The sequence below is a fragment of the Pipistrellus hanaki genome (assembly GCF_964339955.1).
Source record: "Pipistrellus hanaki genome assembly, chromosome: 6".
NCBI lineage: Eukaryota > Metazoa > Chordata > Mammalia > Chiroptera > Vespertilionidae > Pipistrellus > Pipistrellus hanaki.
This window is the reverse complement of record NC_140508.1, coordinates 5,331,116-5,352,578: the sequence shown is the minus strand read 5'-3', so window position 1 is coordinate 5,352,578 and position 21,463 is coordinate 5,331,116. Positions and strand designations below refer to the sequence as shown.

The window sequence follows — 21,463 nt, the reverse complement described above, 5'->3', positions numbered from 1 at the left end:
CCGCTTCACCCCCCACCGCAGGCCGGGCCCACAGCCCTGGCGGGGAGCTGAGGGCGCCGAGCAGGCAGCGCCCGGGCCGGCGTCAGCCCGTGAGGCAGGGCCCGCACCTGCGTCTGTAAGCAGCACCAGCAGCTGTGTGCCCTGTGCCTTCCCTGCCTCAAAACCATGCAGCCCCACACATGCTCTTGGATCTGGGGTCTTCTCTGTGCCTCCTGCTGGGGTTTTACTGCTTTGTCTACACCCCAATTCATAGGGAGACCAGTGAAGCCCAGACAGCATAGAGGTGAACCCAAACCAGTGCTTTGCAGCCAACGGGTCTGAAAAGGGAGGGCACAGGCAGGCCCTGAGGACCCCCGCTGTCCACGCTCCGCGCCGCCCTGGGCAGGTCCCCGCCTGCCGGCTGTGCTCAGGCACGGCGCTGGCTCTGAGCACCTTGGTGCCAAGCAGGGACTTGTGCGGTGGGCAGGAGCTTGCTGGGCAGCCAGTGTTCTCGGGAGAGAGGCAGGTCTGCCCTTGCCCACTGGGTGGCACCGCACCCGCCCTGCTCACCGCATGGCACGTGGGCGTGGACGAGCTCAGCGCCCAGGCCGGGCGCAGGCTGCACGGCGTCCCCAGGCCCCGGCCCGGCCCCCGCACACACCAGTGTCCCCCCTCCCGCCCAGATGGAAGTCGTGGTGGTTGCTGTCAGTGTCCGGCTGCTCTGGCTGCTGTTACAAAGCACCACAGATCATGCTTCGCTCCTCACAGTTTTGGGGGCTGCGGGGGGCCCCTTCCTGGGTCCCAGAGGGGTCCTCTCACCGCATCCGCACATGGTGGGCAGAGGGACAGGGCACTCTCCGGGCTGCTTTTATAAGGACACTAGTCCCTTTAGTGAAGGCTCCACCCCAGGACCTAATGGCCCATAGCCCCCACGGCCGTCACGTTGAATGGGGGACACAGCCAGGCTGTGGCAGCTGGTGAGTCTTGCCCGGTTCTGTTTGTCGTCGTCCTGTTTGGCTGTTTTGCCCTCACTCGTGGGTGAGACGTGAGCTGGCTATAAAATTCTGGCTGAAGGTCATGTCTCTCAACACTTGGTCTCTTGGCATCTCTGGATGCTTGGGAGAGTCCCCCATCCCGCGCACTGTTGCCTGGCATCTTCTGGAAGTGTCTGCGATCTTCTTGGTGCTCTGCTGGTCCACTCTGCGGTGTTAAGGGGTGGACATGTTTTCTCTGCCTCTGACTCATGCTTTTTTTTTTTTTTTTTTTTTTTAAGAGAGAGAGAGGAAGGGAGAGAGAGAGAAACATCGATCAGCTGCCTCCTGTGCATGCCCCAACCGGGGATCAAACCTACAACCTGGGCATGTGCCTTGACCAGGAATCAAACCTGCCATCCTTTGGGGCACAGGGTAATGCTCCCCCCAGTCGAGCCACGGGGCCAGGACAGGATCTGAGAACGCGACTCTTCGTTAACCTCCTAGACCGTCTTTGGCGGTCCCTCTGCCTGCTGGGCTCCTCACCTGCCCTTCTCTCCTTCTGGAATCGGGACCTGGTTTCCTTCCGTCTCGGGGTGTCTGCCCCCCCCCCCCCCAAGCTGCCTTCGGATGCTGCTTCCGCTCAGTCTGCTCGGCTGCGTCTGACCTGCAGTGCGCCCACCCACTGAGTCCCACATGCAGAGATTTTGTTTTTGTTCATGGCATTCTGCTGGTTCTTTGTCACATCCGCCTATTTTTCACAAGTTTTAGCTTCTTTAGGCTTCAGTCTTTAAGCATCCTTGCTTTACGGGGTCTGCGATGCTCCGTGAGGGCGTGGGTCAGGCCTGTCTGAGCGGTGGCGGCCCGCTCCTGCGGACCTGGGTTGGGAAGAGTGGCTTTGCCAACCGTGCTGGGTATCGCCCGCCTGGCACAGCCATGTGAGCTCCTAGCTTAGGGGTGCCGTCCATGTCGGTCACTGGAAAGTCTAGCAGCAGCTGCAGCCTCTGGCTGCCTTCCTGTGGCAGCTGGTCTTGCCCTCCTGCCCCCCGGCCCTCCAGGGGCCCCCGGGCTCTGAGGGCGGCAGTGCGGACCCTCACGGGGACGGGCTGGGGCGGAGGGATTGGAGCTCTGGGTTGTGCACAGAGCTGGCCCAGGACCCAGAAACACACGGCTCCCACGCGGCTCCCTCTGGCCCCACATTGGAGGACAGCTGGCCTGGGCCGGGTGGGGCTCTGGCGTGAGTGTCTGTGAGGAGGTGGCTGCAGCCTCAGTCCCCATCTGTGGCCAGCTGTCCCCTGCCCCTGCGCCAACAGGAGCGGCTCTCCGGGGCAGCAGGCAGGTTCCAGCCCTCCCACGGTGTGTCCCCCCGGCCGGAAGAGGGAGCAGTGCTTGGCACCCACCTCTGGAGAGGGCCCTGGACTCAGGGGCTCCTGACTGAGCTCCGGGTCCTGCCTGGAGGGGATGGCACAGCTCCAGGACCCGGTGCTCAGGGGACCACACAGTGTCCTGCGCGCAGCTCACCACCCACAGCCGTGCGCCTCGGCCGCCTCCTGCCTCTTCTGCGGGGTCTGAGCCCGCTCTGCCCTGTGTCCCACAGGCTGAAGTGCGCCTGCCAGCACAACACGTGTGGGGGCTCCTGTGAGCGCTGCTGCCCTGGCTTCAACCAGCAGCAGTGGAAGCCGGCCACACCCGAGAGTGCCAATGAGTGCCAATGTGAGTGCCCCCACGTGCACACATGCTTTTGCACGAGCTCATACATGCACAGGTCTCATGCACACTTACACACTGGCAGCGCTCACTCCTGCACACGCAGTGCCCATGGATACACTCTCACGCATGCGTGTCTACATACTATACATGCATAAGCACACACATTTTCACACGTGTGTACAGTTCACACGTAGACATGGGTGCTCACGTGTGGACACACAACACTCATGCATGTTCACTGCTGTACTCCCACAGGCTTGCACACTGACTGCACATGTGTGTGTTTGGCTACATCTGAGGTTGTCTGGTTTGTGGGATGAAGTCTGGGGTCCCCCAGGTGGGGTCCTGGGGGCCTGCTGACATCTGGGTGCCTGCCCTTCCCTCCAGCCTGCAACTGCCACGGCCACGCGGACGACTGCTACTACGACCCCGAGGTGGACAGGACCAACGCCAGCCAGAACCAGGACCGCGTCTACCGAGGCGGCGGCGTGTGCATCGCCTGCCAGGTGGGCGGGCTCCGGGGAGACGGGCACTGGCGGGGTGGGTGGGCCCAGGTGCTGCTGGGTGGGACACCCTGGACTCAGTGGCGCCCCCCACCCCCCAGCATCACACCACCGGCATCAACTGTGAACGCTGCCTGCCCGGCTTTTATCGCGACCCCGACCAGCCCCTGGACTCGCCCCACGCCTGCCGTCGTGAGTGGGGTCAACCTGCTGGGTGTCCTGGGGACGGGTGGCTGGGAGCAGGTCTGCCCAGACCGGTGTCCCAGGGCCCGGTCACTCCGGGAGGCCGCTCCGGGAGCTGGCCAGCCCCCCCCGCTGCCCAGACTGAGACGCCCGGCCTGGCCCGAGTCCCGGCTTGGGTCTCATGTCGCGCGGCCCCCACCCAGGTTGCGACTGCGAGTCCAATTTCACCGACGGGACGTGTGAGGACCTGACCGGCCGCTGCCACTGCCGGCCCAGCTTCACGGGGGAGCGGTGCGAGGCGTGTGCTGCGGGCCTCACGGGCTTCCCACACTGCTACCGTGAGGGTGCTGCCGGGGGGCGGGCCCCGGGACCCTCTGGCCCTGCCTCCCCCCTGCCTGTGCTGAGCAGCCTGGCTGACACAGTGTCTCCTCCCCAGCCTCGTCCGTCCCCCGCAGCCCCTCCGTGGCTCAGGTGCAGCAGGCCGGACAGATCGTGAGTAAGTTTCCCTGAGGTCTCCTCCGCCTGGTGCCCTGGATCGCCTCTGCCTAGTGCCCTGAGGTCCCCTCTGCCTGGTGCCCTGGGCCCTTCCGCCTGGTGCCCTGGGCTCCTCTGCCTGGTGCCCTGGGCTCCTCTGCTTGGTGCCCTGGGCCCTTCCGCCTGGTGCCCTGGGTCCCCTCTGCCTAGTGCCCTGAGGTCCCCTCCGCCTGGTGCCCTGGGCCCCTCCGCCTGGTGCCTGGAGCAGGGGCAGGAGCGCCCCTGGAGGCCCCGCAGGGAGGTGGGCTATTCACTTCAGTCACATTCCTTTGGGTTCTCTTCATTTTCTGTGAACAATACATATTCATGCTGGGAAGTGGTAGAAACCTTAAGTAAGCTCGCCGTCAAAGGAGACAGCCGCATTGCAGCCCCGCCAGCACCCGCTCGGCGCTGCGGGCACCTCTGTGGACACGCACACTGGCGTTCACACCCGCCGTGTGCTCTGCCGACCGTTCAGGACTGCGTTTCCCGCGCACCGCCACGCTGCACGCATGTCACTCCTCGGCCCGTGTCACACGGAGCGATGTGGCGTTCATTCACAGCCCCGGGCTGGGACTTAGGCTCTTTCCCACTGTCTTCTCTGGAATAATGTTCCGATAAACATCCTTGCAGCTCAAGCTTCCCATAACTCCGCAGTTCTTCTGTAGGAAGGGTTCCCAAAGAGGGTTCTGCAGGCACCCAGGGGACCCTCGGGCTGGGGCGCCAGCTTGTTCTCCGGTAAAACCACCTGCCAGCGCCGGGCGCCAGGCGTTAGCACACACGTTCAATCCAGTCACTGCTTTGGGACACAGCCAGGTTCATTACCGCAGCCCGGGCCTCGTGCGTGCCCACCCAGCATTGAACTACAACCTTTGGTTACGGGATGGTGCTCCAGTCAGCCGAGCCACTGGCCAGGGCTGTCTGGGTTTTTTATTTTTATATTGAATTGTATGAGTTTTGGGTTTTTTAAAATACATATTTTTATTGATTTCAGAGAGAAAGGGAAAGGATTGGCTGCCTCCTGCATGCCCCCTACTGGGATTGAGTCCACAACCCGAGCATGTGCCCTTGACCGGAATCAAACCTGGGACCTTCAGTCCTCAGTCGGAGGCTCTATCCACTAGCCAAAACAGCCAGGGCTATGAGTTTTCAATATATTTTGGATATTAGCCCCTTATCAAATGTATCATTTGCAAATATCTTCAATCCAGTAGGTTCCCACCCAAGCTGTATTTCACGTTTAATCTGTGGATTATGTAACAGTCTATTAACATGGACCCGCCTTTGAACATAGATGCTCTCATTAGTGAGGCTGGGAGAAAGGTTTCTGGTTTATGCCATCTTGCTTTGATTTGTAAATCACCTTGTGAAATACTTGGAAAGGGGTGGGTACCCTTGGCTGAGAATCGAACCCGTGACTTTGATTGTCTATTTTTATTCTCTTTCTTTTTGTCTCTTCCTTCTTTGACCTAACAGTAATGCATTGAATTTATTGGTGTTTTCAAAGGATAGCCCAAGGTTATACTACAAGATTGCTTGGGTTTTTCTCTGACTCTGGGGCAGAGATTTTGTTTCCTTATACAGAAATTTTGGAACTAAAGTCTCTAATGCCTTCTCTATCTTTTCTTGTGGTTTATTATAGTTTTTGATAGCTTCTTGAATTATTTCTTGTCAATTCAAAGGTTTAAAGCAGCAGTTCTCAAGCAGGGGTGATTTTGATCCAGGAAAACGTCTAAAATGCCCTTTTGGTTGTTGTAACTGGGGTGCTGTTGGCATCCAGTGGGTGAAGGAGGCTGGGGTGTACAGCATATCACACATTGTGGCTCAGTGGTTGAGCGTCAACCTAGAAACCAAGAGTTCACGGTTTGATTCCTGATCAGGGCACATGCCTTGGTGCAGGTTCGATCCCCAGAGTGGGGTGTGCAGGAGGCAGCCTATCCATGGTTCTCTCTCATCATTTATGTTTCTAGCTCTCTCTCCTTTTCCCTTCCTCTCTGATATTTAAGAGAAAATAAGAAGAATGCATCTTTTTAAAAAAACAAAAAACATTTTATTGATTTTTTTTTTTTTACAGAGAGGAAGAGAGAGGGATAGAGTTAGAAACATCGATGAAATCATCGATCAGCTGCCTCTTGCACACCCCCTACTGGGGATGTGCCTGCCACCCAGGTACATGCCCTTGACCGGAATCGAACCCGGGACCTTTCAGTCCACAGGCCGACGCTCTATCAGCTGAGCCAAACCGGTTTCGCCAAGAAGAGTGCATCTTAAAAACAAAACAAACATACAGTGCACAATACGGCCCCACCCCTATGGTAGTTGTCCAACACAGAATGTCAGTGGTACTGAGGTTGAGGAACCTGGGCTAAAGCTCTCAGTTTGCCTCAGAGTATAACTTTGGCTAGGTGTATCGATCGCACAAGGTTGATTGTTGTGTTCTCACTATTGCTTTTTTCTACATTGTTGGTCATTTCCATTTTTATTTGCTTTTGACCAGTTTTTTTAGAAGCATGTTTATCATTCTTGGTGGTTAGATTTTCTTTCTGCTCTTTTTTTTTTTTTTTTTTTAATAAATCTCTATTGCCAAAACCGGTTTGGCTCAGTGGGTAGAGTGTCGGCCTGAGGACTGAAGGGTCCCAGGTTCGATTCCGGTCAAGGGCATGTTCCTTGGTTGCAGGCACATCCCCAGTTGGGGTGTGCTGGAGGCAACCGGTTGATGATTCTCTCTCATTGATGTTTATAACTCTCTATCCCTCTCCCTTTCTGTAAAAAAATCAATAAAATATATATTTAAAAATAATAATAATAGTAAAATAAATCTCTATTGATTTCAGAGAGGAAGGGAAAGGGAGAGGGAGATAGAAACATCAATGATGAGAATCATCAATCAGCTGCCTCCTGCTCACCCCCACACTGAGGATCAAGCCCACAACCCCAGCATGTGCCCCAACCAGCCAAACCACGACCTCCTGGCTTACAGATGGACGCTCAGCCACTGAGCCACACTGGCCCGGCGCTGTTCTTTCTTGTCGGTTCAGTCCTCGTTTTGCTGCATCATAGTCAGAGTCAGCAGTGGACGATTTCTGCTTTTTGTGTTTTGAATTTGGTATTTTGTTTTCCACCCTTTTGGGTTGTTCCGTGAACATGTGGCAGGAACATGTGTTCTCTGTTGGATACAGATCTCTGTGTGTGCACCTGTTCCAGCACGCGTGTTAATTGTGCTGTTAAATCCACTCTGTCTGGGCGTGGTTTTTGCCCATTCTGAGAACAGCCTATTCCATCTGTCTCTCTAGGAGTCTGGTTTTGCCAAACTCTCGAACTGTGGGTAGTTTATTTAGCTTTTTGCAACTGAAGACCGTGTTTGTTCTGCTCTCAGAGGCTTGGGTTTGCTGCCTCGTGGTGGGTGCGGAAGTCCGTTTTCTCCGCACACATCCCTTCTGTCCCCATTAATGCTCGCGGCCGTGGATCGGCGTCCCTGTCTCCACGCTCACTTCTCTCCCTGCATCGAGGGCTCTGCGTCTTCAGCTGTTTCCCGCCGAGTGGTTCCTTTGAGAGTCAAACTGAGGCCTTGGGTTTTGCCTCAGACGGGAGCTGGCCTGGCACAGGGATGGTGGCATTTCTCCCTTTCGGCTTAATTTCCCCTCTCTTGCCTTTTGCTGGTTGAACAACCAGACGTGTTTTGGTTTTGGTTGGTTGGTCTGTATTTTCTTCTCTGGGGGTTTGGAAGTCCTGGCCCTTGGCCATCCTTATACTTTGGACAAATATCGAGCTGTTTCTCTCTCAGTAACAAATCTAAATGGTAGTCATGGCCCTCTCTATGCACAAGGTAAGACTTGAACACATTTTTCTTTTCTTTTTTTAATATATTTTATTGATTTTGTACAGAGAGGAAGGGAGAGAGATAGAGAGTTAGAAACATCGATGAGAGAGAGTCATCGATCAGCTGCCTCTTGCACACCCCCTACTGGGGATAAGCAACCAAGGTACATGCCCTTGACCGGAATTGAACCCGGGACCTTTCAGTCCCCAAGCCGACACTCTATCCATTGAGCCAAACCGGTTTCGGCTTGAACACATTTTTCCTTATTTCTTCCTACCCCCGTGTTGCTCAGTGGTCAGCCTGGATACCAAAGGGTCCGGGTTTGGTGCCTGGCCAAGGGCATGTTCCTGGCTTGCAGGTTTGATCCCGGCTCCAATAGGGAGGCAGCCGATCTGTGTGTCTACATCAGTGTTTCTCTCTCCCCTTCCTTCATCCCTGCCCCTCTCTAAGGATCAATGGAGAAAAAGTCCTCTGGTGAGGATCAATGACAACAAAAACGACTAGCATTTTCTCTCACCGTGTCGCGAGGCTGTTACATGTTTGTGGCTGTGTGAACGGCCTGGTGGACCTGGTGTCTACGTCGCAGACGACAGAGTCCCCGTGTGTGGTCGCCCGTTTCGTCAGTCACTACTGTTTTCCCTGGAACATCAACTTCCCCTTTCTGGGGTTTTTATTGTCATTTATTTGTGTGATTTAAAATTAAAATATGTTTTTTCAATTACAATTTTCTACAATATCACGTTAGTGTTGGGTGTCCAACACAGTGGCTCGTTGTTTGTACCCCTTACGAAGCGACCCCCTGGGACGCCCGGGGCCCTCCTGCCTTTGATCGTCTTTCAGTTCTTGTGCCGCGTAGGAACATTCGGATGTGCCCTGGCCGGTTTGGCTCTGTGGATGGAGCGTTGGTCTGTGGACCAAAGGGTCCCAGGTTTAATTCTGGTCAGGGTTGTGGGCTCAGTCCAACGTGCAGGAGGCAGCCAATTGATTCTCTCTCATCATTGATGTCTCTCCCTCTCCCTCTCCCTCTCCCTCTCCCTCTTCCTCTCCCTCTCCCTCTCCCTCTCCTTTTCTCCCTCCCCCTTCCTCTCTGAAATCAGTAAAAATAAAAATAAAAAAAAAATAGAATAAGTACGGATACGGATTGTGGAGAAGGGAGGATCCTGTGGGGAGGGCGGGTCGGCAGGGCCTCTGAGGCTTCCCTCTGCCCCGCCCAGGCTGCGACTGCAACGCTGGCGGGACCCAGGGCAACGCCTGCCAGAAGGACCCGCGGCTGGGACGCTGCCTGTGCAAACCCAACTTCCAGGGCACCTACTGCGAGCTCTGTGCCCCGGGGTTCTACGGCCAGGACTGCCACCGTGAGTGCAGCCCCCCGCCCCCGCCCCCGCCCGTCCCGCACGGGCCCTGGACCAAGTGTGGCCCCTCCTGCAGCGTGCCAGTGCGCCAGCCCCGGAGTGGTGGACGGTGACTGTGACCGCGACTCGGGCCAGTGCGCGTGCCGGGCAGGCTTCCAGGGCGCCACCTGTGACCGCTGTGCCCCCGGCTACTTCCACTTCCCCCTCTGCCAGCGTGAGCACGGCCTCCCCGTGGGCATGGGGGGCCCGGGTCTTGTCTGCCCCACTCAGCACCCTGTGCCTCTCGCCCCGCAGTGTGTGGCTGCAGCACCGCGGGGACCCTGCCCGAGGGCTGCGACGAGGCTGGGCGCTGCCTGTGCCGGCCGGAGTTCGACGGCCCTCACTGTGACCGCTGTCGCCCCGGCCACCACGGCTACCCCGACTGCCGAGGTGAGCGGAGGGCGGGCCGGCAGACGCCCGGAGGTGGGTGGAGGAGGGCCACGCCGGTGCCCATGGCCTGCCCCTGTCTCTTGCAGCTTGCGACTGCGACCCCCAGGGGGCCCTGGACCAGCTCTGCAGTGTAGGCGGGGCGTGTCGCTGCCGCCCTGGCTACACAGGCACCACCTGCCGGGAGTGCAGCCCCGGTTTCCACGGCTTCCCCGCCTGTGCCCGTGAGTGTCCCTGCAGGAGGCGGGGGGGAGGCACGGCCCACTTCATGCCCAAGCCCACTCTCCATCCTCCCCAGCCTGCCACTGCTCCGCCCACGGCTCCCTGGACGCAGCCTGCGACCCCCGCAGTGGGCAGTGCAGCTGCCGGCCCCGAGTGACAGGGCTGCGGTGTGACACGTGTGTACCCGGCACCTACAACTTCCCCTACTGCGAAGGTGAGGTGGTGCGTGTGCGACTCAGGCTCACACGCTGCACACGTCATGTGCTGGGCATTCCCGCCACTGTGTGCTCTGTGCCCGTGCATGTGCCCACACGGTGCTTCTCGCATGTGTTCACGTGAGGTTCATATGCTGTGGGTGTGTATCCATGATTCTCGTAGTGTCCATGCACACCTCCGTGTATTTGTTCCTGGATGTGTGTTCACGCATTGTGTTTGTGTCCATATGCTGTGTGTGCGCGTGTGTGCTCACATGCGTGTTCACATGTGTGTACATGTGCTGAGTGCGCTGGTTGCTTGTTCATAATCATGTGCTGGGGCGGGGAAAGGGCACATGCCCTCGTGGTGTGGGGACCAGAACATGGAAGTGCACATCTTCACGCTATCTGCACATGTGGGAGCTGTGGGGCCTGGCGGGCCTGGGGATTCTTTGCCGTCAGGGTCAGTGACTAAGGAATGACCGAGCGGTGTCTCCACAGCCGGCTCCTGCCACCCTGCTGGCCTGGCCCCCGCCGACCGTGTCCTTCCCGAGGTGAGCCGTCAGCCCTTGGTGGGGTGAGACCGATGCTCCCCCTGCGAATGGTCACTGGGGAATCTCGGGGCCTATCTGTCCCCCTGGCGGGCCCTCCGTCCACTCTGGGGGGCGCCAGAGGTGTGCAGGCCGGGCTCCAGGGCTGAGAGTTGGTAGATAGGAGGAGGGGCCCACTCTGACCCTCAGTCTCAACCTCTCCCAGGCGCAGGCCCTGTGTACATGCCGGGCACACGTGGAGGGGCCAAGCTGCGATCGCTGTAAACCTGGCTTCTGGGGGCTGAGTTCCAGCAACCCTGAGGGCTGCACCCGTGAGTCTGCCCAGAGTGCATGCTGGGGCTGGGGGGACCCTGGAGGGACAGGGAGGCGAGGGTTGGCCTCAGAGTCCACCGTCAGGCCTGCCCTTCCCCTCCCGCAGGCTGCAGCTGTGACCCCAGGGGCACACTGGGTGGAGCTGCCGAGTGCCAGCTGGTGAGTCTGAGGGCCGGGTGCTGGGGCTGTCGAGGCAGGTGCGTGGGACACCCTTCCCTGCCTAGCCCCACCTTCGCCCTCCCCCCAGGGCAACGGCCAGTGCTTCTGCAAGCCCCACGTGTGCGGCCAGACCTGCGCCGTGTGCAAGGACGGCTTCTTCGGGCTGGGCCAGGCCGGCTACTTCGGCTGCCACAGTGAGTGCCTCCTGCTGGGCCCTCAGACACGGCGGGGGGCCGAGGCCTGGGGGACGGGAGTCAGAGCCGGGGGTTCTGGGCTCGGGGAGCCTGACGCTGCACTGGGACTCACAGAGCTGTTCCTGGTGCTCGGCCGGCCGGGGCTGGGCTGGGGTGGGCTCTGCCCTCGGGCCCTTCCCTCCAACCCTGCACCTGACAGACATCACCCTCATTCCCGCCCCTTCCTCCGGCCTGTACTCAGAACCTCCCCGGTGCCGAGTCCCGGTTGGCTTCTCAGCCCGTTCCTCCTGACAAGGTGGACGGAGCCCGGGGCCTGTCCCCTGAGCCGGGCTTGGAGGAGGCCTGAGGCGGGTGCGACCGCAGCACTGACCTCACCCCTCTGTCCAGGCTGCCGCTGTGATGTCGGCGGTGCGCTGGGCCAGGGCTGTGACCCCAGGACGGGCGCCTGCCGCTGCCGCCCCAACATGCATGGCCCCACCTGCAGCAAGTAGGTACCCCATGCCAGTCGGTGGGGGAGGCAGCCTACGGGAGGCAGCTGGCCATGGGCTTGTCCCTGGAGACCCCGGGGGCTGTGCCGGACCAGGGCCCGCCCCCCAGACAGCCACAGGCTGCTCTGACCCCGTGTTGTGGCCAGGCCAGCGCCAGACCACTACCTTCCTGACCTGCACCACCTGCGCCTGGAGCTGGAGGAGGCGGCCACGCCCGAGGGCCACCCCGTGCGCTTCGGCTTCAACCCCCTGGAGTTTGAGAACTTCAGCTGGAGGGGCTACGCGCAGATGGCGCCCATCCAGGTGGGCACAGCTTAAATGCCCGGTGGGTGGGCAGGCCTCTGAGGCACAGGACCCAGCGGTGAATGGCCAGGGAGGGGTGACCCCGGTGCACCATGTCCCCCAGCCCAGGATTGTGGCCAGGCTGAACGTGACCTCCCCTGACCTCTTCTGGCTGGTGTTCCGCTACGTCAACCGCGGGCCCTCGAGCGTGAGCGGGCAGGTGTCTGTGCAGGAGGAGGGCAAGTTTGCCACCTGTGCCAACTGTGAGTGCATCGGGCACTCCCCTCAGCCTGCTACCCGCTCAGCCAGGGCACTCCCCAGCCTCTCCCCTCCCGCCTGTGCCAGACCCCCGCGCACCCACACCTCCCCCGCCCCGCCCCGTGGCCCCGCACAGGAGGGAAGCCACCTGCCCGCTGGCCGGCGTGCGGCCATTCCTCCCGCCTCCCCACAGGCACGGAGCAGAGCCAGCCGGTGGCCTTCCCGCCCAGCACCGAGCCCTCCTTCGTCACCGTGCCCCAGAGAGGCTTCGGGGAGCCCTTCGTGCTGAACCCTGGCACCTGGGCCCTGCTCGTGGAGGCCGAAGGCGTGCTCCTGGTGAGGCGGGCCGGAGGGGGCGGGCCGAGAGGGTGGCGGGCTGAGGAGTGGGTGGCGGACTGAGGAGTGGGTAGCGGACTGAGGAGTGGGTAGCGGAGTGGGTAGGGGGGCTGAGGAGTGGGTAGCGGGCTGAGGAGTGAGTAGCGGAATGGGTAGGGGGGCTGAGGAGTGGGTAGCGGGCTGAGGAGTGGGTAGCGGAGTGGGTAGTGGAATGGGTAGGGGGGCTGAGGAGTGGGTAGCGGGCTGAGGAGTGGGTGGCGGAGTGGGGAGTGGGCTGAGGAGTGGGTAGCGGAGTGGGTAGCGGGCTGAGGAGTGGGTAGCGGGCTGAGGAGTGGGTGGCGGAGTGGGGAGTGGGCTGAGGAGTGGGTAGCGGAGTGGGTAGCGGGCTGAGGAGTGGGTAGCGGGCTGAGGAGTGGGTAGCGGGCTGAGGGGTGGATAGCAGAGTGGGTAGCGGGCTGAGGAGTGGGTAGCGGAGTGGGTAGCGGGCTGAGGAGTGGGTAGCGGGCTGAGGAGTGGGTGGCGGAGTGGGGAGCGGGCTGAGGAGTGTGTAGCGGAGTGGGTAGCGGGCTGAGGAGTGGGTAGTGGGCTGAGGAGTGGGTAGCGGAGTGGGTAGCGGGCTGAGGAGTGGGTAGCGGAGTGGGTAGCGGGCTGAGGAGTGGGTAGTGGGCTGAGGAGTGGGTAGCGGAGTGGGTAGCGGGCTGAGGAGTGGGTAGTGGGCTGAGGAGTGGGTAGCGGAGTGGGTAGCGGGCTGAGGAGTGGGTAGCGGGCTGAGGAGTGGGTGGCGGAGTGGGGAGCGGGCTGAGGAGTGTGTAGCGGAGTGGGTAGCGGGCTGAGGAGTGGGTAGTGGGCTGAGGAGTGGGTAGCGGAGTGGGTAGCGGGCTGAGGAGTGGGTAGCGGAGTGGGTAGCGGGCTGAGGAGTGGGTAGTGGGCTGAGGAGTGGGTAGCGGAGTGGGTAGCGGGCTGAGGAGGGGGTAGCGGAGTGGGTAGCGGGCTGAGGAGGGGGTAGGGGGGCTGAGGAGTGGGTGGCAGAGTGGGTAGCGGGCTGAGGAGGGGGTGGCAGAGTGGGGAGTGGGTAGCGGGCTGAGGAGTGGGTGGCAGAGTGGGTAGCGGGCTGAGGAGGGGGTGGCAGAGTGGGTAGCGGGCTGAGGAGGGGGTGGCAGAGTGGGTAGCGGGCTGAGGAGGGGGTGGCAGAGTGGGTAGCGGGCTGAGGAGGGGGTGGCAGAGTGGGTAGCGGGCTGAGGAGGGGGTAGCGGGCTGAGGAGTGGGTGGCAGAGTGGGTAGCGGGCTGAGGAGGGGGTGGCAGAGTGGGTAGCGGGCTGAGGAGGGGGTGGCAGAGTGGGTAGCGGGCTGAGGAGTGGGTAGCGGGCTGAGGAGTGGGTGGCAGAGTGGGTAGCGGGCTGAGGAGGGGGTGGCGGAGTGGGTAGCGGGCTGAGGAGGGGGTAGCGGAGTGGGTAGCGGGCTGAGGAGGGGGTAGGGGGGCTGAGGAGTGGGTGGCAGAGTGGGGAGTGGGTAGCGAGCTGAGGAGTGGGTGGCAGAGTGGGGAGTGGGTAGCGGGCTGAGGAGGGGGTAGCGGGCTGAGGAGTGGGTGGCAGAGTGGGGAGTGGGTAGCGGGCTGAGGAGTGGGTAGCGGAGTGGGTAGCGGGCTGAGGAGGGGGTAGCGGAGTGGGTAGCGGGCTGAGGAGGGGGTGGCCCAGCACTGATGCCTCTCCCCCCGCAGGACTACGTGGTGCTGCTGCCCAGCGCTTACTACGAGGCGGCCCTGCTGCAGCTGCGGGTGACAGAGGCCTGCACCTTCCGGCCGGCCTCCCAGCGCGCCGGGGAGAAGTGAGGGCCGGCCTGGCGAGGGGGGGCCTGGAGAGGGGGGGCTGACCGCCACTGCAGGCCGGCCTTGGCCCCGTGCTGACGGAGACTGTGCCCGCAGCTGCCTGCTCTACACCCACCTGCCCCTGGACGGCTTCCCCTCGGCTCCCGGGCTCGAGGCCCTGTGTCTGCGGGACAACAGCCTGCCCCGGCCCTGCCCCCGGGAGCAGCTCAGCCCCTCGCACCCCCTGCTGGCCGTCTGCCAGGGCAATGACGTGCGTGTCCCCGGGGGGCGGGGCCGAGACCTGCGGGAAGGGTGCCCTCGGCCTGGGAGACGTCCGTGTGGCAGTGAGGGCACGGGCCAGGACACCCTCAGGGCCGCCTCTATGAGCCCAGCCTCCGGCCACGGTGAGGGCGTGGCAAGCGGCTCAGTCTCAGGCTCAGGCTGGACCGCTGGGCTCTGCTCAGCAGAGGTGAGGTCGGGGGGCAGGGAGGCCAGAGGGAACAGGGCAGAGGCCGAGAGATCCCGTGCTCTGGGGGAGGGCCCCGGAGGGGTGTCCCAGGGAGCCTGGGGGGGCCGGCAGGCCTCTGACCGCCCTGTCCCCAGGTGGACGTCCAGCTGCAGGTGGCGGTGCCCAGGCCGGGCCGCTATGCCCTGGTGGTGGAGTATGCCAACGAGGAGGCCCACCAGGAGGTGGGTGTGGTCGTGCACACTCCCCAGCGTCTCCCCCAGCAGGGGGCGCTCACGCTGCTCCCCTGCCTGTACAGGTAGGTACTCAGGGCGGAGGTGGGGGGATTGGGCCCCAGGGCTGCTCACCCGCTGACTGCCCCTGCCCCACCCAGCACCCTCTGCCGGGGCACCGCTCTGGACGAGCAGCACCACCTGGTGGCCTTCCACCTGGACACAGAGGCCAGCGTCCGGCTCACGGCCCAGCAGGCGCACTTCTTCCTGGTAAGGCCCGGCACCTCCTGCACGGCCCAGGGCCCCGGGCGGCAGGCCTTTCAGAAGAGCTTAAACCCACATGAAGGGTAGAGAGAAGTGCCCTGGCCGGTGTGCTCAGTGGTTAGAGGGCATTACTTGGGTTGCAGGTTCAATCCCCAACCCCGGTTGGGCACGTGCAGGAAGTGTCTCTCACATCCATGTTCCTCTCTCTCTCTCTCCTCCTTCTCCCTCCCTCCATTTCACTCTAAAAATCAATGGAAAAATTACCCTCAGGTGAGGATTAACATCAAAAAAAGTAGGAGAAGGGAACTAGCGCAGGTCCCGTCACCAGTGCCACCGATAGCTCGTGCCTGTCTGTTCTTCCAGAACCTTCCACCTGCAGGGTTCTTCCTCTCACTCATAGTAACACCAAGCCCCTGGGGAAGGGACACACTGGAGCAGGGAGGGCGGTGATCTCCACAGAATCCCTTTGGGTACAATTTACCGGAGCAGATGCCGTGGGAACAGGCCCCCTGTGCCGGGAAGAGTCTGTGCGGGTCCCGTAGTGCAGCCTCAGCAGCCGCGTGGCCGGTCCTCGGCCCCGCCTCACGGGCGGGCCAGGTCGCCGCGATTAGCTGTCGTCAGACACTGCTGTCTCCCTCGCTCTGGAGCCCAGCACCGAGCGGCAGGGTTTATTCCACACAGACCAGAAACACTGGCGTTGCCCTCTGCGAAGTCTGTTGCAGCCACTTCCCTTGCCCCGTGGTCGGCAAACTGCGGCTCGCGAGCCACATGCGGCTCTTTGGCCCCTTGAGTGTGGCTCTTCCACAAAATACCACGGCCTGGGCGAATCTATGTTGAAGAAGAGGCGTTAGAAGAAGTTTAAGTTTAAAAATGTGGTTCTCAAAAGAAATTTCAGTTGTCCTGTTGGTATTTGGCTTTGTTGACTAATGAGTTTGCTGACCACTGGCCTAGGCCTTTAGGAGGTTCCCAGAGCGATAGATGCACGTTTTTATAAAAGCGTCCAGAACAGCGAGCCGGGCCGGGAGAGGGCCGCGGCATGGCGCTGTTCCCGTGTGCGGACGGGGACAGGTGTGCGGACGGGGACAGGTGTGCGGACGGGGACAGGTGTGCGGACCACGGGGACAGGTGTGCGGACGCGGGGACAGTTGTGCGGACGGGGACAGGTGTGCGGACGGGGACAGGTGTGCGGACCACGGGGACAGGTGTGCGGACGGGGACAGGTGTGCGGACGGGGACAGGTGTGCGGACGGGGACAGGTGTGCGGACGGGGGACAGGTGTGCGGACGGGGACAGGTGTGCGGACGGGGACAGGTGTGCGGACGGGGACAGGTGTGCGGACGGGGGACAGGTGTGCGGACGGGGACAGGTGTGCGGACGGGGACAGGTGTGCGGACGGGGACAGGTGTGCGGACGGGGGACAGGTGTGCGGACGGGGACAGGTGTGCGGACGGGGACAGGTGTGCGGACCCGGGGACAGGTGTGCGGACGGGGACAGGTGTGCGGACGCGGGGACAGGTGTGCGGACGGGGACAGGTGTGCGGACGGGGACAGGTGTGCGGAAGGGGGACAGGTGTGCGGACGGGGACAGGTGTGCGGACGGGGACAGGTGTGCGGACGGGGACAGGTGTGCGGACCCGGGGACAGGTGTGCGGACCACGGGGACAGGTGTGCGGACGGGGACAGGTGTGCGGACGGGGACAGGTGTGCGGACGGGAGACAGGTGTGCGGACACGGGGACAGGTGTGCGGACGGGGACAGGTGTGCGGGCGGGGACAGGTGTGCGGACACGGGGACAGGTGTGCGGACGGGGACAGGTGTGCGGACGCGGGGACAGGTGTGCGGACGCGGGGACAGGTGTGCGGACGGGGACAGGTGTGCGGACGGGGACAGGTGTGCGGACGCGGGGACAGGTGTGCGGACCACGGGGACAGGTGTGCGGACGGGGGACAGGTGTGCGGACGGGGACAGGTGTGCGGACACGGGGACAGGTGTGCGGACGGGGACAGGTGTGCGGACCACGGGGACAGGTGTGCGGACCACGGGGACAGGTGTGTGGACCACGGGGACAGGTGTGCGGACCACGGGGACAGGTGTGCGGACGCAGGGACAGGTGTGCGGACCACGGGGACAGGTGTGCGGACGCGGGGACAGGTGTGCGGACGGGGACAGGTGTGCGGACGGGGACAGGTGTGCGGACGCGGGGACAGGTGTGCGGACCACGGGGACAGGTGTGCGGACCGCGGGGACAGGTGTGCGGACCGCGGGGACAGGTGTGCGGACGCGGGGACAGGTGTGCGGACCACGGGGACAGTTGTGCGGACCGCAGGGACAGGTGTGCGGACGCGGGGACAGGTGTGCGGACCGCGGGGACAGGTGTGCGGACGCGGGGACAGGTGTGCGGACGGGGACAGGTGTGCGGACGCGGGGACAGGTGTGCGGACGCGGGGACAGGTGTGCGGACGGGGGACAGGTGTGCGGACGGGGACAGGTGTGCGGACCACGGGGACAGGTGTGCGGACGGGGACAGGTGTGCGGACGGGGGACAGGTGTGCAGACGCGGGGACAGGTGTGCGGACGGGGGACAGGTGTGCGGACGGGGGACAGGTGTGCAGACGCAGGGACAGGTGTGCGGACGGGGGACAGGTGTGCGGTCGCAGGGACAGGTGTGCGGACGGGGGACAGGTGTGCGGACGGGGACAGGTGTGCGGACGGGGACAGGTGTGCGGACGCGGGGACAGGTGTGCGGACGGGGACAGGTGTGCGGACGGGGACAGGTGTGCGGACGCAGGGACAGGTGTGCGGACGGGGGACAGGTGTGCAGACGCGGGGACAGGTGTGCGGACCGCAGGGACAGGTGTGCGGACGGGGACAGGTGTGCGGACCACGGGGACAGGTGTGCGGACGCAGGGACAGGTGTGCGGACGGGGGACAGGTGTGCAGACGCGGGGACAGGTGTGCGGACCGCAGGGACAGGTGTGCGGACGGGGACAGGTGTGCGGACCACGGGGACAGGTGTGCGGATGCAGGGACAGGTGTGCGGACGGGGGACAGGTGTGCAGACGCGGGGACAGGTGTGCGGACGGGGGACAGGTGTGCGGACGGGGGACAGGTGTGCAGACGCGGGGACAGGTGTGCGGACGGGGGACAGGTGTGCGGACGGGGGACAGGTGTGCGGACGGGGGACAGGTGTGCGGACGCGGGGACAGGTGTGCGGACGTGGGACAGGTGTGCGGACGCAGGGACAGGTGTGCGGACGGGGGACAGGTGTGCGGACGTGGGGACAGGTGTGCGGACGCAGGGACAGGTGTGCGGACGCAGGGACAGGTGTGCGGACGGGGGACAGGTGTGCGGACGCGGGGACAGGTGTGCGGACGGGGGACAGGTGTGCGGACCGCAGGGACAGGTGTGCGGACGGGGGACAGGTGTGCGGACCGCAGGGACAGGTGTGCGGACAGGGGACAGGTGTGCAGACGCGGGGACAGGTGTGCGGACGCAGGGACAGGTGTGCGGACGGGGGACAGGTGTGCAGACGCGGGGACAGGTGTGCGGACGGGGGACAGGTGTGCGGACGCAGGGACAGGTGTGCGGACGGGGGACAGGTGTGCGGACGCAGGGACAGGTGTGCGGACGGGGGACAGGTGTGCAGACGCGGGGACAGGTGTGCGGACGGGGGACAGGTGTGCGGACGCAGGGACAGGTGTGCGGACGCGGGGACAGGTGTGCGGACCTGTCCGGACGCGGGGACAGGTGTGCGGACGCGGGGACAGGTGTGCGGACCGCAGGGACAGGTGTGCGGACGCAGGGACAGGTGTGCGGACGGGGGACAGGTGTGCAGACGCGGGGACAGGTATGCGGACGGGGGACAGGTGTGCGGACGCAGGGACAGGTGTGCGGACGCGGGGACAGGTGTGCACACCTGTCCGGACGCGGGGACAGGTGTGCGGACGCGGGGACAGGTGTGCGGACCGCAGGGACAGGTGTGTGGACACGGGGACAGGTGTGCGGACGCGGGGACAGGTGTGCGGACGGGGGACAGGTGTGCGGACGCGGGGACAGGTGTGCGGACCGCAGGGACAGGTGTGCGGACCACGGGGACAGGTGTGCGGACGCAGGGACAGGTGTGCGGACGCGGGGACAGGTGTGCAGACGGGGGACAGGTGTGCGAACGCGGGGACAGGTGTGCACACCTGTCCGGACGCGGGGACAGGTGTGCGGACGTGGGGACAGGTGTGCGGACGGGGGACAGGTGTGCGGACGCAGGGACAGGTGTGCGGACCACGGGGACAGGTGTGCGGACGTAGGGACAGGTGTGCGGACGGGGGACAGGTGTGCAGACGCGGGGACAGGTGTGCGGACGGGGGACAGGTGTGCGGACGCAGGGACAGGTGTGCGGACCTGTCCGGACGCGGGGACAGGTGTGCGGACGCGGGGACAGGTGTGCGGACCGCAGGGACAGGTGTGCGGACGCGGGGACAGGTGTGCGGACCGCAGGGACAGGTGTGCGGACGGGGGACAGGTGTGCGGACGCGGGGACAGGTGTGCGGACCCGGGGACAGGTGTGCGGACGGGGGACAGGTGTGCGGACCGCGGGGACAGGTGTGCGGACGCGGGGACAGGTGTGCGGACGCGGGGACAGGTGTGCGGACGGGGGACAGGTGTGCGGACGCAGGGACAGGTGTGCGGACCCGGGGACAGGTGTGCAGACGGGGGACAGGTGTGCGGACGCGGGGACAGGTGTGCGGACCGCGGGGACAGGTGTGCGGACGCGGGGACAGGTGTGCGGACGCGGGGACAGGTGTGCGGACGTGGGGACAGGTGTGCGGACCGCGGGGACAGGTGTGCGGACGGGGGACAGGTGTGCGGACGGGGGACAGGTGTGCGGACGCGGGGACAGGTGTGCGGACGGGGGACAGGTGTGCGGACGCGGGGACAGGTGTGCGGACGGGGGACAGGTGTGCGGACGGGGGACAGGTGTGCGGACGGGGGACAGGTGTGCAGACGCGGGGACAGGTGTGCGGACGCGGGGACAGGTGTGCGGACGGGGGACAGGTGTGCGGACGCGGGGACAGCTGCGGCTGCCTCTGGGCGCCCGCTGGGACCCGTTGTCTCCCACTGGTGGCCGTGGACAGGGTGTGCCCAACTTTCTGTGCACTCGAGGGAGCACCCAGGGCACCCCCCCAAACCGCAGCACCCTTCCTCTGTTGTCACAGGGACTTTCTGTAACAATCACAGGGCGCCCGCCCTTCTGCTGACCCGTGTGTGTTGCCGTGGTCACGCGGCCTTCCTGCTGTGGCTGCAGTGCATCTGCTTGGCCACATTTGTCTTCACTTCCCATCGCAGTGGGCGGCACCGGCAGAATGCCCGCCGGGAGCCGTCCCAGAGCAGGGGGAGGCAGGCGGTCAGTGGCGTGGCTGGCGAGAGGACCGCGCTCGGGGACAACGGGAGGTGCCGCCCCAGACACTGCCCTCAGGGCTGAGGCTGTCAGACAGGGCAGGAGCTGGCGAGCAGGCAGGGACTTGTGTCACGAGCAGGACTTGGGCCCTAACAGGCTTGGCTCAGTGGATGGAGTGTCTGCCTGTGGACTGACGGGTCTCAGGTTCGATTCCATTAAGGGCATGTACCTGGGTTGCGGGCACATCCCCAGTAGGGGGTGTGCAGGAGGCAGCTGATGGATGTGTCTCTCTCATCAATGTTTCTCTCTATCCCTCTCCCTTCCTTTCTGTAAAAAATCAATAAAATATATTACAAAAGAGCAGAACTCAGGTAGGACACCAGTGTGGACAGATTCCACCTGTGTGCCCACGTGCACGCCTGGCCTTCTGCCCACAGCACAGCATCACCTTGGTGCCCGTGGAGACGTTCAGCCTGGAGTTTGTGGAGCCCCGGGTCCACTGCGTCAGCAGCCACGGGGCCTTCGGCCCCAGCAGGTAGGGGCGGGAGGGGCTGGCCTGTGGGGGGCTGAGCGGCTGTGGGCACACTGGCCAGGCCGCACTCAGCCCCACGCCCCCCTCCCCAGCACCTCCTGCCTGCCCTCCCGCTTCCCGAAGCCACCCCAGCCCACCATCCTCCGGGACTGCCTGGTGCTGCCCTTGCCGCCCGGCCTCCCACTGACCCGCTCGCAGGAGCTCACGCCAGGCGCACCCCCGTCCGGACCTCAGCCGCGGCCCCCCACCGCCGTGGACCCCGATGCCGAGCCCACCTTGCTGCGGCACCCCCAGGTGAGGACGGTGTGGGTGACGGGTGTGCAGGGGAGCCCATGGCCCA

The 21,463-nt window shown here is 63.5% G+C and overlaps 1 protein-coding gene across 2 annotated transcripts in view; it reads left to right on the top strand.

The window, feature by feature from the left end:
- Positions 1 to 21,463, top strand: part of LAMA5 (laminin subunit alpha 5) — a 50,719-nt gene that overhangs the window by 13,210 nt on the left and 16,046 nt on the right. Inside the window, exons 7-30 of one of the 2 annotated variants that reach the window (XM_084888988.1) lie at positions 2,548 to 2,663; positions 3,048 to 3,166; positions 3,265 to 3,355; positions 3,550 to 3,684; positions 3,783 to 3,842; positions 8,894 to 9,034; positions 9,108 to 9,245; positions 9,326 to 9,460; positions 9,547 to 9,681; positions 9,756 to 9,893; positions 10,375 to 10,427; positions 10,630 to 10,735; positions 10,843 to 10,895; positions 10,984 to 11,089; positions 11,477 to 11,576; positions 11,724 to 11,880; positions 11,984 to 12,122; positions 12,311 to 12,453; positions 14,171 to 14,277; positions 14,375 to 14,528; positions 14,861 to 15,021; positions 15,097 to 15,205; positions 21,029 to 21,126; positions 21,216 to 21,417. In XM_084888988.1, the coding sequence (XP_084745114.1) occupies positions 2,548 to 2,663; positions 3,048 to 3,166; positions 3,265 to 3,355; positions 3,550 to 3,684; positions 3,783 to 3,842; positions 8,894 to 9,034; positions 9,108 to 9,245; positions 9,326 to 9,460; positions 9,547 to 9,681; positions 9,756 to 9,893; positions 10,375 to 10,427; positions 10,630 to 10,735; positions 10,843 to 10,895; positions 10,984 to 11,089; positions 11,477 to 11,576; positions 11,724 to 11,880; positions 11,984 to 12,122; positions 12,311 to 12,453; positions 14,171 to 14,277; positions 14,375 to 14,528; positions 14,861 to 15,021; positions 15,097 to 15,205; positions 21,029 to 21,126; positions 21,216 to 21,417 (2,896 nt within the window). Of the gene's footprint in view, positions 1 to 2,547; positions 2,664 to 3,047; positions 3,167 to 3,264; positions 3,356 to 3,549; positions 3,691 to 3,782; positions 3,843 to 8,893; positions 9,035 to 9,107; positions 9,246 to 9,325; positions 9,461 to 9,546; positions 9,682 to 9,755; positions 9,894 to 10,374; positions 10,428 to 10,629; positions 10,736 to 10,842; positions 10,896 to 10,983; positions 11,090 to 11,476; positions 11,577 to 11,723; positions 11,881 to 11,983; positions 12,123 to 12,310; positions 12,454 to 14,170; positions 14,278 to 14,374; positions 14,529 to 14,860; positions 15,022 to 15,096; positions 15,206 to 21,028; positions 21,127 to 21,215; positions 21,418 to 21,463 lie in introns of both variants that reach the window. The other variant, XM_084888987.1, reaches the window with a different exon arrangement.